At 58.7% G+C, this 13,417-nt stretch overlaps 4 protein-coding genes across 4 annotated transcripts; 3 read left to right on the top strand and 1 right to left on the bottom strand.

The window, feature by feature from the left end:
- Positions 1-50: 50 nt before the first annotated feature.
- HSPA5 (heat shock protein family A (Hsp70) member 5) lies at positions 51-3,921 on the top strand. Its single transcript, XM_002192619.6, has 9 exons — positions 51-166; positions 355-483; positions 600-831; positions 1,050-1,187; positions 1,458-1,570; positions 1,647-2,037; positions 2,283-2,520; positions 2,696-2,863; positions 3,047-3,921. Exons 2-9 carry the CDS (start codon positions 368-370, stop codon positions 3,604-3,606), a joined length of 1,956 nt encoding a protein of 651 aa, XP_002192655.1. The 5' UTR covers positions 51-166; positions 355-367; the 3' UTR covers positions 3,607-3,921.
- A 489-nt stretch (positions 3,922-4,410) lies between these two features.
- RABEPK (Rab9 effector protein with kelch motifs) lies at positions 4,411-6,712 on the bottom strand. Its single transcript, XM_030286937.4, has 7 exons — positions 6,564-6,712; positions 6,220-6,356; positions 6,002-6,154; positions 5,757-5,918; positions 5,404-5,553; positions 5,077-5,226; positions 4,411-4,934 (listed from the first exon to the last, which is right to left on the bottom strand). The coding sequence occupies exons 1-7, from the start codon at positions 6,620-6,622 to the stop codon at positions 4,651-4,653; spliced, it is 1,095 nt and encodes a 364-aa protein (XP_030142797.4). The 5' UTR covers positions 6,623-6,712; the 3' UTR covers positions 4,411-4,650.
- A 33-nt stretch (positions 6,713-6,745) lies between these two features.
- Positions 6,746-9,769, top strand: PPP6C (protein phosphatase 6 catalytic subunit). The gene is given in 8 exon segments (XM_002188742.6): positions 6,746-6,880; positions 6,882-6,945; positions 6,948-7,054; positions 7,139-7,204; positions 7,539-7,680; positions 8,020-8,099; positions 8,197-8,406; positions 9,063-9,769. Coding segments are annotated over 8 exon segments (1,053 nt in total). The 3' UTR covers positions 9,312-9,769.
- A 152-nt stretch (positions 9,770-9,921) lies between these two features.
- Positions 9,922-13,082, top strand: ARPC5L (actin related protein 2/3 complex subunit 5 like). The gene is made up of 4 exons (XM_072936551.1): positions 9,922-10,129; positions 10,237-10,318; positions 10,741-10,917; positions 12,562-13,082. Exons 1-4 carry the CDS (start codon positions 9,990-9,992, stop codon positions 12,622-12,624), a joined length of 462 nt encoding a protein of 153 aa, XP_072792652.1. The 5' UTR covers positions 9,922-9,989; the 3' UTR covers positions 12,625-13,082.
- The last annotated feature ends 335 nt before the right edge of the window (positions 13,083-13,417 follow it).

Below are 13,417 nucleotides of genomic sequence, written 5' to 3'. Positions count from 1 at the left end.
GCGGCGCTCGCCAATCGCGGGAGGCCAGCTTGGTCGCAGCCGGCCAATGGAGAGGCTCCAGCGAGGGCGCGGCAGCCAATGGGGAGGCTCCACGAAGAGGTAACGGAAGGTATAAAAGGGCGGGCGGCGCGGCCTGGCGGCGGTTCGGGCGCGGCGCTTCTGAACGGTGAGGGCCGGGCGCGGCCGGGCCGAGCGGGGCTAGGCCCGTCGGGGGTGCGGGGATGGCGGTGGGGGTCACGGAAAGAGCGGGCGGGAGCGGGGGGTGACTCCGCACGGCGGGGGCTGGGGGGCTGCGGCGCGGGGGGCGGCCGAGCACATGGCGCCTCCGTTGTGTAACCGGCGGCCTCTCGGTAGGTGAGCGGTCGGTATGAGGCTTCTGCTGCTGACGCTGCTGGCGCTGGGCGCCGTCCGGGCGGACGACGAGGAGAAGAAGGAGGACGTGGGCACGGTGGTGGGCATCGACCTGGGCACCACCTACTCCTGGTACGGGGCAGGCCGGGCGGCGGGGGGCGCGGGGAGGAGCGGAACGGGAGGCGGGCTGCGGGGATGTGTGCAGGCCGCGGCCCCGCCTGACCGTTCCTCTCCCCCCCCAACCCCAGCGTGGGCGTGTTCAAGAACGGGCGCGTGGAAATCATCGCCAATGACCAGGGGAACCGCATCACGCCGTCCTATGTGGCCTTCACCCCCGAGGGGGAGCGCCTGATCGGAGATGCTGCCAAGAACCAGCTCACATCCAACCCCGAGAACACCGTGTTCGATGCCAAGCGGCTCATCGGCCGCACCTGGAACGACCCCTCGGTGCAGCAGGACATCAAGTACCTGCCCTTCAAGGTGGGCCCCGAGTGCACAGGAGGGGGAGGACCTGCAGTTTTGGGCAGAAGAGGTGTCTGCTCATAGTGCCCCCCAGGAGGATTGGTGTGTAAACAGCAGTTCATGCTGTTAGCTGCACTCAGGTTATGCCTCTCAGAGAGGTTTTGCTTGGTGTTTAGAAAGAACCTTGGGAACAAGTTGTAATAGTTGAATGTGACAGTATCTTTTGTTTTCCTCAGGTGGTTGAGAAGAAAGCTAAGCCCCATATTCAGGTTGATGTTGGAGGTGGACAGACCAAAACATTTGCTCCTGAAGAAATTTCTGCAATGGTCCTGACAAAGATGAAGGAAACCGCAGAGGCTTACTTGGGGAAGAAAGTAAGTGTACAGGAAACACTGGGAACAACTTTGATAGGCAGCTTTAGGAAATGGGAGAAGGGTAGGCTGCTCCAGGACTGACCTGGCCATCCCAAACTGCAGTCAGTGCTGCAGGCCCCTTCAGCAGCCCTGCTCGATGGGCTAAGCTGCTGCTGGCTCTTCACCTCTAAAGATGGGCTGCTCGTTCCCAGCACTGCTCAGAGTGGCTGGTACTGCTTACAGACTTTTTTTCCTGTCATTTCTCTAACCAAGCTGTCCCTCCCTGCTCAGGTGACCCACGCTGTTGTCACGGTGCCAGCCTACTTCAACGATGCCCAGCGCCAGGCCACCAAGGACGCCGGCACCATCGCGGGGCTCAACGTGATGCGGATCATCAACGAGCCGTGAGTACCTCACCCGTCCTGCCCAGGGGAGCTGTGGGCTGGCACCCCCAGCCCTGACAGCCTCTTCCCTGTACAGAACAGCTGCTGCCATTGCTTATGGACTGGACAAGAGAGAGGGAGAGAAGAACATCCTCGTATTCGACCTGGGCGGTGGAACCTTTGATGTGTCCCTCCTCACAATTGACAACGGAGTCTTTGAAGTGGTGGCTACTAATGGGGACACTCACCTGGGTGGAGAAGACTTCGACCAGCGTGTTATGGAGCACTTCATCAAGCTCTACAAGAAGAAGACTGGCAAAGATGTTAGGAAGGATAACAGAGCTGTGCAGAAGCTGAGGCGGGAGGTGGAGAAGGCCAAGCGAGCTTTGTCATCTCAGCACCAGGCCAGGATTGAAATAGAGTCCTTCTTTGAAGGAGAAGATTTTTCGGAGACACTCACTCGAGCCAAGTTTGAGGAGCTGAACATGGTAAGTTCAGAAAGGTAAAGTTACACAGGCTCAGCTCTGGATTGGGACCGGGGAATGTGCAGCATCTCATGCTGTGGCATTGCACTTTGGAGTATAAATAACTGTGTAAGCAGGCAGCTGTTGCCTGCCAGGGAGCTGGGCCTCAGACAGTTTGACATCTCTGCTCTGTAGTGTACGTTGTACCTTTGGGGCTGCAGAATGAGGCACGCTACAGTCTCACAACCCTTGGGGTTTTGTCTTTGTAGGACCTGTTCCGTTCCACTATGAAGCCTGTTCAGAAAGTTCTGGAGGATTCTGACCTGAAGAAGTCTGACATTGATGAGATTGTCCTGGTTGGTGGATCGACTCGCATCCCCAAAATCCAGCAGCTCGTTAAAGAGTTCTTCAATGGGAAGGAGCCTTCTCGTGGCATTAACCCAGATGAGGCTGTGGCCTACGGCGCGGCTGTCCAGGCCGGGGTGCTCTCTGGGGACCAGGATACAGGTAATGGCACCTTCACTGACTCAACACTGGCTGTTGGGCATTGACCAGCAAATGCAGACAAACCTGGATCTTTCCCAGTCCTTGGAGTTGTGTGCCTCTGAGGCCTCAGGATGCTGTCTGCGGTGTTGTGTTTGGTGTTGAAGTTGTGTCACGTCTTGCCTTTGATCTGTTCCAGGTGACTTGGTGTTGCTCGATGTCTGTCCCCTGACTCTTGGCATTGAGACCGTTGGCGGTGTCATGACCAAGCTGATCCCAAGAAACACCGTTGTTCCCACCAAGAAGTCTCAGATCTTCTCCACAGCCTCTGACAACCAGCCAACTGTGACCATCAAGGTCTATGAAGGTGGGTGTCAGCTGTGGTGGCCCATGTGACAGCTGCAGTCCGTCTGCTGTAGGGTTTCCATTCTTGTTTGTGATTGTCACAAAGGCTGTAGGTACTTTGCTCAGGAACTGTGTCACTCATGGTTTCACAAAGTACAGGCCACAGCTGGGAAAGAAAGTGACCCTGTCTCCTTGTTTCTCGCAGGTGAACGTCCCCTGACCAAGGACAACCATCTCCTGGGCACCTTTGATCTGACGGGAATCCCTCCTGCGCCCCGTGGCGTCCCCCAGATCGAGGTCACCTTTGAAATAGATGTGAACGGGATCCTCCGCGTCACGGCCGAGGACAAGGGCACTGGCAACAAGAACAAGATCACCATCACCAACGATCAGAACCGGCTGACGCCAGAGGAGATCGAGAGGATGGTGAACGATGCTGAGAAGTTTGCTGAGGAAGACAAGAAGCTGAAGGAACGTATCGATGCCCGGAATGAGCTGGAAAGTTACGCCTATTCCCTGAAGAATCAAATCGGGGACAAGGAGAAGCTGGGTGGGAAGCTCTCCTCTGAGGACAAGGAAACAATAGAGAAAGCAGTGGAGGAAAAGATTGAGTGGCTGGAAAGCCATCAGGATGGGGACATAGAAGATTTCAAAGCACAAAAGAAGGAGCTGGAGGAGGTGGTTCAGCCCATAGTCAGCAAGCTGTACGGCAGCGCCGGCCCCCCGCCCGGCGAGGAGGAGGCAGCAGAGAAGGATGAGTTGTAGATACCGGCGTCTCCGAATGTGGTGTGTGTATATATTGGACTCAGGAACACTTGTTTAAAATATTGAACTCTTAATTTGGAATGTAACTTTGAATCTTCACTCGTGAGTGGAGCTGGAACCGCTAGCCCGACGTGGCTGTATCCTGCTTTTCGTTAGCAGTTGCTCGATGTCTGGGATGGGGAGTGGGGTGGGAGTGTAAATGTGGGTTTAGAAGTATTGGCAGTGGAACATTCTATTTAACAACCTGGTCATGTGAACTTGGTGTAGAGCTTTTCTACCTGGAGTGACCACAATAAATTTGTTATTTACACTGGACTCTGTTCTGGCTGTGTGATCTCCATTCCCCAGCTCCAGCCAGGATCTGGACTAACCCTAAAGAAGGATGGAGTGCAGCTCACCCTCCCAAGTCACCTTTCATGGGCTCGGGGACAGTGGGAGGGTTGAAAGCAGGAGCTGGGCCTCTGCTGCCTTGGGGTGAGCTGGGATTCAGTTTCTGCAGGGAGCAGGTGGACTTGGACCTCACTGCAGTTTTACAACATCTGATAAGGAAGGGGGATCAAGCCTGAGCTGCCTGAAGGGGCAGCTTTTATTGAGCTGGGAGAGGCAGGTTATCCACCAGAACCCATTGCCTGCAGTAGTGGTGGTGCCCAGCAGTGAGGGAGGAGCTTGGTTTAATTATGTTTTCCTGCAGTATTTAAAGCTTCAGAGCTTTTAATAAAGTGTCACATGAAACAGACCAGTCTTCTGAAGACTGAAAAGTAATTTACACCTAATAAGGGTTCTTAGAAAAAAAAGAAGCCTAACTGAAATTTGGTCTCTTTATTTAACTGATCCTTATCCAATCCATGGGATTAGTTAAGTCTACAATGACTTTCTCTGGTGCCAGCTCCAGCAGTGCCTTTAAAACACCTTGGCTGCTGCCACGTTCCCTGGGCTGGGGCTGCAGCAGGGCCGTGTTCAGGCAGGGCCCCTGTCCCTCAGGGGTGCCAGCACCGTGCTGCAGTGACAGAATTAACCCCGGGCCGAGGCTGGGGCTGTGGGGAATTACTCGATGAGGGTGACCAGGCACTCCCTGTGAATCTGCCCCTGAGTGTCCATGCCCCCAAACACGAACAGCAGGTGGACAGAGGTGTCAGCACAGCCCTCTCGCAGGCCCTGCTGCAGGGGCTCAGCTCTGTCCCCTGCTGCCACAGGCGCCTCTGTCCCAGCTGGGCTGTCTCCTGTGTCCCCGTGTGCCCCAGCCTGCCAGGGAATGACACACATGGCGTGGTCCAGCCTCCCGCTGGGCAGGGGAGATTCAAACTGCAGGAGTGTCCAGTGCTGCCTTCCTGCAGTGCAGAGATACAGTCACAGCTTTAAACAGCACACAGCAACACCAGGAATTAAAACAGCTGAGAGCGTTCAGTCCTGCAGCAGTGTAACTCCAGTGCCTGGCACCTACCCTGGCACCGCTGGGAGCAGCCTCCCTACCTGTGTGATACTTGTACGTGGTGTCCAGCGGCCCCTCTGGACCTATTCCACCAAAAATGTACAAGTGCTCCTGGAACGCTGCCGAGGAGTGGGATGCCCGTCCTCCCGGGACGTCCCCGGTGGCCGGGATCTTCTCCCAGCTCATGTCAGCTGGTGCAGGAAACAACACGGCTGCAGTTATGCATTACACAAACCCCACACATTTCCTTGATTCAAACAAAGAAGGTAATACTTAAAGCACTTAAGAACTAGTATTGCAGGAAAAAATGTCCCCCCAAATCAAAGCACATCGCTCACAGATGCTGCAGTACCTCCCTCCACACTTACTGGTATCGATGCAGAACAGGTCATTGTAAAACACATCTCCAGCTAAACCCCCATGGATGAAGAGTTTGGTCCCAACTGCAACCACGGCGTGTCCCTGCCGAGGAGAAGGGGGATCACCGCGAGTCTCCGGCTGGGACCAGCTCAGGGTGGCTAAAAACGGGAGTGCAAGTGCATTAGGAAGAAAACTCTGGAAATTCTACAGACCAGCAACTGGGTCTGAATTCCCAGTGAGCACACGAACATAAGGGCCTGTCACAGGAAGAACAGCCACCATTCCCTGGGACTCGCCCCCAGACAACAATCCCAGCCCAGAGCAGCCCGAGGGCAGAGCTCCATCCCGCAGGGGGAGGTACCTGTGTCGAACACGTGCAGCCGCTGGTCCTTCACCGGCTCTGCCCCCTTGTCTCCACCGCCGAACACGAACAGCCGGGCCCCGACGGCCGCCGCGGACGTGTGGAATGTGCGAGGCTGTGGCTGCTCCCCCCTCACTGCAGGGCTCTCCCACGTTCCTGTTTCTAGTTAAGACATTTGATTAACCGAGCAACCAGTGCGGGAGCAGAGGCCAGCCCCGCTCCGGGCCCGGCGCTGGGGCACTCACCGGGGTCCAGCGCCTGAACGCAGCTGCGGTTCCCGGCGGGGTGGGCTCCGCCGAACACCCAGAGGCGCGGGGCGCGGCCGGCGGGCAGGAACGTGGCGTGCTCGTAGCGCGGCCTCAGCCCGCGCCAGCCGGCGGGGACCCAGCGCAGCGGGGCTGTGGAGGGGACAGGCGATCGGTCCCGGTCCCGGTCCCGGTTCCAGCCCCGGCCCGGCCCTCACCCAGCTCCACGAAGTGCGCGTCCGCGAAGGCGCCGGCGGGGTCGGCACCGGCCAGCAGCAGGACGCGGCCGGGCAGGAGGAGGCAGCCGAGTCCCACGCGGCCGCGGGGCCGCTCCCCGCAAGGGCTCAGCCGGTACCTGCGGGGCGAGGGCGGCGCTCAGCGCGGGCTGGGCCGGCCCGGGGCCCGCCGGTTCCCCCGGCCGCCCGGCGCTGTGCCCCCATCATGCCCCCATCGTGCCCGCCGCGCTCAGCGCTGTGCCCTCATCACCCCCGCCGTGCCCGCCGCGCTCAGCGCTGTGCCCTCATCACCCCCGCCGTGCCCCCGCCGTGCCCGCCGCGCTCACCACCGTCCCGGGCGCGGTCTCCGCCCCGGCTGCAGCAGCGGCAGCGCCCGCGGCGCCATGGCCGCCGCCGGGGCCCGGCCGGAAGTGGCGCCGGAAGTGCCCCGCGCTTCCGCCCGCGCCCGCGGCGCGCTCCGCCGGCCGGAAGTGGCGGGCGGGGCCCGCTGAGCCCGAGCCGAGCCAAGATGGCGCCGCTGGACCTGGACAAGTACGTGGAGATCGCGCGGCTCTGCAAGTACCTGCCCGAGAACGACCTCAAGGTGCGGCCGCGGCGGCGGGGCCGGGGCCAGCCGGGGCGGGCCGGGGCCGGGGCCGGGGTGGGCGCTGCCGGGCGGGCCGGAGCGGGCGGTGCCGGTGGTCCCGGCGCTGACCCCGACACTGCCCCGCTCCTCCCGCAGCGCCTCTGTGACTATGTTTGTGACCTGCTGCTGGAGGAGTCCAACGTCCAGCCCGTCTCTACGCCCGTCACCGTCTGCGGGGACATCCACGGGCAGGTAAGGCCGGGCCGGGCCGCTCCCGGTGCAGCCCGGGGCCGGTGCCGGTGCCCGGTGCCCCCTCACGCCGCTCTCCCCCCGCAGTTCTATGACCTGTGCGAGCTGTTCCGGACCGGCGGGCAGGTCCCCGACACCAACTACATCTTCATGGTAGGTGCGGCCGGGCCGCGACGGGTTTGACAGGGCTGGGGGGGAAATCCCGGGGGGCTCCCGAGTCCCGGGGCCGCTGCTGGTTCCTGCCCGCCGGTTGTGCCGCCGGGAGCCCGGGGGCGAGGCATAGCATCCCGCCCTGCCCGGTGTCCCGGGTCAGCTCAGGACAGCGTGAGGGGAGGGAGTGCCTGTGGGTCCCGCAGATCCCCTGCCCTGCAGCGCCGGGTTCGTGTGGCACTGAGGAGCGGCTCTGTCACCGGGCGCTTTCTGGGATGTGTCACCCGGCACTTTCCCGTGTGACTGTCACTCTATGAGCCGCTGTCTCTGCCTCCAGGGGGACTTTGTAGACCGAGGGTATTACAGCCTGGAGACATTCACGTACCTGCTTGCACTCAAAGCCAAGTGGCCTGACCGCATCACGCTGCTGCGAGGCAACCACGAGAGCAGGCAGATCACCCAGGTGTACGGGTTCTACGGTGAGTCCTGCCCGGGAAGCACGCTGCACGGACACGGCGCGGGGCTCTGGGGGCTGGGTGGGACACAGGCTGCAGCGTTGTCATGGTGCTCCTGAAATTAAATGTGTTTGAGGCAGATCTCGCAGCTCTTTTCCTCTGGCACACGGGGTTTCTGCTTGTGTCGCAGTGCCACGTTCAGTGGCACAGGCAGAGCGTGAGGTGCTTGCTCCCTGCTGCTGTGCTGGTCCTGGGCAGCAGCAGCAGGACCAGCACAGGGCTCGTGTGACACACCTGAGCGTGCAGGTTCTGCCGGCAGTGTTTTCCCGAGATCAAGAGGAACAAACCCCTTCTCTCCAACAGACGAGTGCCAAACCAAATACGGGAACGCCAACGCCTGGAGATACTGCACCAAAGTGTTCGACATGCTGACGATAGCAGCTGTAAGTGCAGAGGCCAGGCCGGCAGCGCCGGCAGGGCCCCAGTGGGTGCTGCAGCTCCCCGCAGCGCTGCTGAGGGCTCTGTGTCACTTCCCTGCAGCTAATAGACGAGCAGATCCTGTGCGTGCACGGAGGCCTCTCCCCAGACATCAAGACCCTGGACCAGATCCGGACCATTGAGCGGAACCAGGAAATCCCTCACAAAGGCGCCTTCTGCGACCTGGTGTGGTCAGACCCGGAGGACGTGGACACGTGGGCCATCAGCCCGCGCGGGGCGGGCTGGCTCTTCGGGGCCAAGGTCACCAACGAGGTAACGCTGCTGCTCAGGGCCACGCAGCCCGGGGCTGGGGATGGGGGAGCCACGGGCTCAGCTCAGGGTGCTGTTGAGTGCACCCAGGGCACTGCAGGACACCGAACTCCCCCGTCACGCCTCTGCCAGTAACTCCTGGTGGGGAAGTTTGGCTTGTGCCAGATGGAAAAAATGAGCCACTTGAACCTAAAAGCACAAATGTAACTGCCAGACGTACTAATGCCTATCTTGCTTTTGAAAAGTCTGATGTGGTGGGACTCACTTGTGTTCCTGGGCTGTCTATGGAACAGTTTCCTAAGGATCTAGGAGAAAAATACCATTTTTTAAGCAATTCTTGAGTTAATTTTGTTGTGTCTGCACTGAGCAGACTCCTCAGGGCCCTACACCCTGACCTGGCCACACTCAGCTGCGTTGTCGTGTGGCCCTGGCACAGCATGTTAGGAAGGCTTGAGCCTGGGGACAGCACAGCCCCGGGTGTCACGCTGTTCCTCGGAGCTCGGGTGTCGCCACCCGTGTTTCACAGGGGTTTCACAGGGGTTTCTCAGCGCTCTCACTCCTCCTGTTGTGTTCTCCGTGCTGCTGTGTGCCGTCAGGCCAGGAGCAGACGTGGTGTGGGCAGCAGCTGAAATTACGCTGATTTTCCCTTTCCCTTGCAGTTTGTTCACATCAACAACCTGAAGCTGATCTGCAGAGCGCACCAGCTCGTCCACGAAGGATACAAATTCATGTTTGATGAGAAGTTGGTAACGGTATGGTCAGCGCCCAACTACTGCTACCGCTGCGGGAACATCGCGTCCATCATGGTCTTTAAAGATGTAAATACAAGAGAACCAAAGTTATTCCGCGCAGTTCCAGACTCAGAGCGTGTCATTCCTCCCAGGACAACCACGCCGTACTTCCTCTGAGCCCTCGCCCGCCTGCTGTCACCTCTCCCTGTCCTGCCCCTTTTCAATATACTTTTTATTGAGCACTTTGCTGCTGAAATGCTGCCTCTTGCCTTTTTTATTTTTAAATTATCTAAATTTATTGTGTATTATGGTGTCTGTAGCAAGTTTTTTTTTCCCCTGCCCCTAGATTAATTTCAGAGTATTTGTAATATGTCCTTGAGATTTGTACTACTGCATGTAGTCCTCGCCTAATCCTGGGTTAGATGAACCGATTCCTTTAACCACCGCGCTCTGGGAGCCGCTCGGGCCCGTCTCTTGTTCAGCTTTTTGTTTTTGGTAAGTTTTAAGAAATTTCAGCAGCAAAGTCAGCGCGCGGCGTGCGGCGGGGCCGGGGCTGCCCGTGCTGCGTTCACGGCGCAGGACCGAGCCGGCGTTTCCGAGTGTTACGTGGATCCCAATAAAGCGCTCCAAGGGCTGTTCCGCGTTCCCGGTGTGTCCGTTCCGCTCGGGATCCCGGCTGGAGCCGCGGCGGCGGGATGTGAACATTAAACCGTGGTTGGGATTTTCCCGGGCTGTGCCGTGTTTGTCCGGGCGGGGCGGGCCGGGGCGGGGCGGGGCGGGGCGGGGCGGCGCGCGCTCCCGTTCCGGTTCCGGTGCCGGTGCCGGTGCCGTTTCCGCCGGCGGCGGGCGGCGGCCATGGCGCGGAGCACGCTCTCGTCCCGCTTCCGCCGCCTCGACATCGACCAGTACGACGAGAACCGCTTCGTGGAGGAGCCCGAGGAGGCGGCGGCGGCCGAGCCCGATGCGGGCCCCGAGGTGGAGGCGCTGCTCAGGCAATATCCTTTGGGCCGGGGGTCCGGGGGTCCCGGGGGTCCCGGGGAGCGGCCGGGGCGGGGCCGCGCTGCGGGGCCGCGCACGCACGTCCCGTTTGAGTCCTTGACCGCCGCCGCACGGGCGAGGCGCTCCGCGCCTTCCACGCCGCCATCCGCAGCTCCCCGGGCAGCAGCCGCAGCCAGGCCGTGAAGGTACGGGCCGGGGGACAGCGGCGGGGCCGGGGGACAGCGGCGGGGCCGGGGGGACAGCGGCGGGCATGGGAGGACAGCGGCGGGGCCGGGGGGACAGCGGCGGGCATGGGAGGACAGCGGCGGGGCCGCTCCGAGCGGCGGGCCGGGGGGACAGCGGCGGGGCCGAGGGGACAGCGGCGGGGCCGGGGGGACAGCGGCGGGGCCGCTCCGAGCGGCGCCGCTGCTTTGGGCACAGCCCCGAGCGTGTGCTGGCACGGGCATCCCGCCGTGTTCGCCCCTTCCTCCGCTAACCCCAGCTCTGCTCACCGCGCTCACCCAAACAACCCAGCCTGGAGCGTGGCCATCTCTTGCCAAACACGAGTCTTGGGATCGTTTCCAGCTGTTCTCGTCCTCACATTTCTCTCTTTGCCTTGTCTTCCCAGGAGCAGGCCCAGGGAACGATGCTTAAAGTCCTCACATCTTTTAAAAGCAGTGAAATAGAACAAGCGGTGAATTCCTTAGACAGAAACGGTGTTGATTTGTTAATGAAGTACATTTATAAAGGATTTGAAAAGCCAACAGAAAACAGCAGTGCAATATTACTCCAGTGGCATGAAAAGGTACGTGCTGGGGGCACTCTTGGCTTGCTCGCAGGGTCCTGGCAGTGGTTTCAGGAGAGCCCCTGAAGAGAAGCAGGTGGGGCAGGGCCTCAGCCCTGAGGAGGGATGTTTCCTTTTATCTTTGCTCACTGTTTCCTTTTACCTTTGCTCTCTCCGAGCCTGCATTCACAAAGCCTTTGCCTGTATTTCAAACCTTACCCTCTACCATGGGAAGAGGAAACTTGCAGCAGGGAGTTCTCCTTGTGCTGCCTTTGGCCCCCAGGGCGTGCAGGGGCTCCAGCAAGGAGAAGGGTGGCAGTGGAGATGTGATGGGATGGACGGGGCAGCTGCAGCTTCCTCTGGGGCCGAGCTCGGGGGGTCACACTGGCAGTTTGCATCAGCTGAGTCACAGGGTTTAGCAAACCTGTTTGCTTTGCCCAGGAGAGGATTTTGAGGTCTCCAAAGATTCCAGTGGGGACCAGCAGGGGCCTCTTTCGTTCCTCTGGAATGTCAGCTGTGAAACAGGGAGTGTGGGATGTGTCCAGCAGCTGATACTGGAACTTCTTCCCTGGTGTGATGGGCCCAGGCACATTCTGGGTTGAGGCACAGCCCTGAAGCAGCTGCTGGGTGCCCCTGCCCCCGGGCAGGAATCCAAGTGAAGTCTTCCCCCCCTGCAGGGGCTTTGGCTGAAGCCCTGGCTGTCAGTGCTCCTAGGAAAACTGATCCCTGGGCACGCTGCAGCTCCCTGTGCAGGGCAGCTGCTGTGAATGCCACTGTCCTTTCCCGAGGTGCAGAGCTTTTTCCTGCTGTATATAAAGCTGGTGTAGCGTGACTCCAGCTATTGGCTGCTGTCACCAGCTTTGCCAGGCCTTGACAAGGGAGGAGAGAATTTCTTGGGACAGCAAAGAACATGTTTCTGCTTGTTTTTTTTTCTTTTTTTCCTGTTGTTTCCACTGAGGTGCTTTCAGGTCAGCGTGGGAGGTGACACAACACCACCCTGACTGGTACTCGGAGCGTGCAGGGACATGAAAGGCATCTCATGCTCTCTGTTGTGAAAGGAACGAGGCAGGTCTGAGTAGGCAGGGTTTGAAGCCTGGTGTCCTGCTTTGTGGCAGTACTGGTAGGATGAGTAGCTTGCTCAGATCGTAGTCAGCTCAGTGGTAGTACCAGTCTGTCCTCTGGAAAAGGCCTGTGGCAGGTCTGGTAGCTCAGGAGCTCTCACCTGCCAGTCCTGCTCCAGGTGGATGCTTTGCATTTGTCTGGTCGTGTTCCCCAGCCGCACGTCTCGCTCTGCTCTGGTACTCTGCAGAGCAATCTACTGGATTGTGGTTGCAAAGTAAACGCCCCACTTCCAGCAGTCAGCTTAAAAAATTATTTTTTTCATAATCACCTCCATCTTCCAGACTTCAGAAGGAAACACTGTTCACACTGAGGGACACAAATGCAACTGAAGTGAATCCTTCCTCCTGCTCCTCAGGGATACAGGAGGCGAGACATTCTGCTCTGTCGGTGACTTGCAACACTGGAGATGCAAAAGATGGTTAGATTGTGGAGAATTACAGTTTCTAGTTTTGGAGAAGAGCCATAGTCCCTTCTGTGCTGAACTCTTTGGTGTTTGTTCTGTGTGGGACGTGGTGACTCTGTAACCTCTCTCCTTTCCCACAGGCACTGGCAGTAGGAGGCCTGGGCTCCATTATAAGAGTTCTCACAGCAAGAAAGACTGTCTAAAGACTGTTAACTTGGACAGAGGTGACGGTCAGGGTTGGACTCGGAAGAAGGAATAAGCTGAAATTACACTGGTCCATCTTTATTAGAGATTGCAATCTACTGAAATCCTACAGTAACCTCCTCTTGGAATGCTTTTAACCTTAAAGGTGGGGGAAGAGTAAAGGTATTCCTGCATACTCCGACTATCACATACAGGAGCCAAGACATGCTCCTGCTCCCTTCTTTAACGGGCAGGGAGAAGGCACACTCCTGCCTCCTCCTGCTGTAAGTGAACAGGTATTTCAGATGCTGCTTTAGCCAGGCGTGGTGGTACAAGCTCCCGTGTGTCCTGCTTAGTCCCAAGGTAGCTGTGTCCAGGCTGGGATCCTGCAGCTGAGGGTGGGAGAAGGACTCTTGGACTCTGGCGTTGGGTTAATGTAAAGTGAAGTGCCTGCTGCATCAATAAAGCTCTTGGATCACGTGAGTTACATTTATTTCCAGCTAAATTGTAAGTCTGACACTTACTCCAAAGCAGGCCTGCAAAAACCCAGTCCAACCCAGTGTCCACCTTTGTAGGACTGCTCCTAACTCCAGCTACTTAGAGAATCTGTCCTCAAATCCAACTCTGTCCTGGATGCAGGAGTGAGTTCAGCTGTAACAATCACGACTTGTAAGATGCAGTGAATAGAACACATAGGAAGCACCCCAAGTTTGATTTTTATGTTCTTATCCATGCTGGGAAGTCGAGCAGATACTCAAATCAGAACTTGTGATTTAATACTGGTGTGTCCTCTGCCCAGGCAGGGCACAACTC

The sequence above is a fragment of the Taeniopygia guttata genome, chromosome 17, assembly GCF_048771995.1.
Source record: "Taeniopygia guttata chromosome 17, bTaeGut7.mat, whole genome shotgun sequence".
Classification (NCBI taxonomy): domain Eukaryota; kingdom Metazoa; phylum Chordata; class Aves; order Passeriformes; family Estrildidae; genus Taeniopygia; species Taeniopygia guttata.
This window is presented reverse-complemented; position numbering and strand designations above follow the sequence as displayed.

Coding starts and splice junctions, on each gene's coding strand:
- HSPA5 (XM_002192619.6), top strand. CDS start 368: ATGAGGCTTCTGCTGCTGACGCTGCTGGCGCTGGGCGCCGTCCGGGCG. Junction 2,038..2,282: donor AGTTTGAGGAGCTGAACATG/GTAAGTTCAGAA, acceptor TTGTCTTTGTAG/GACCTGTTCCGTTCCACTAT. Junction 2,521..2,695: donor CTCTGGGGACCAGGATACAG/GTAATGGCACCT, acceptor GATCTGTTCCAG/GTGACTTGGTGTTGCTCGAT.
- RABEPK (XM_030286937.4), bottom strand. CDS start 6,622: ATGGCGCCGCGGGCGCTGCCGCTGCTGCAGCCGGGGCGGAGACCGCGC. Junction 6,155..6,219: donor CGCGCACTTCGTGGAGCTGG/GTGAGGGCCGGG, acceptor TCCCCTCCACAG/CCCCGCTGCGCTGGGTCCCC. Junction 5,919..6,001: donor CGTTCAGGCGCTGGACCCCG/GTGAGTGCCCCA, acceptor TGTCTTAACTAG/AAACAGGAACGTGGGAGAGC.
- ARPC5L (XM_072936551.1), top strand. CDS start 9,990: ATGGCGCGGAGCACGCTCTCGTCCCGCTTCCGCCGCCTCGACATCGAC. Junction 10,130..10,236: donor GTGGAGGCGCTGCTCAGGCA/ATATCCTTTGGG, acceptor AGTCCTTGACCG/CCGCCGCACGGGCGAGGCGC. Junction 10,918..12,561: donor TACTCCAGTGGCATGAAAAG/GTACGTGCTGGG, acceptor CCTTTCCCACAG/GCACTGGCAGTAGGAGGCCT.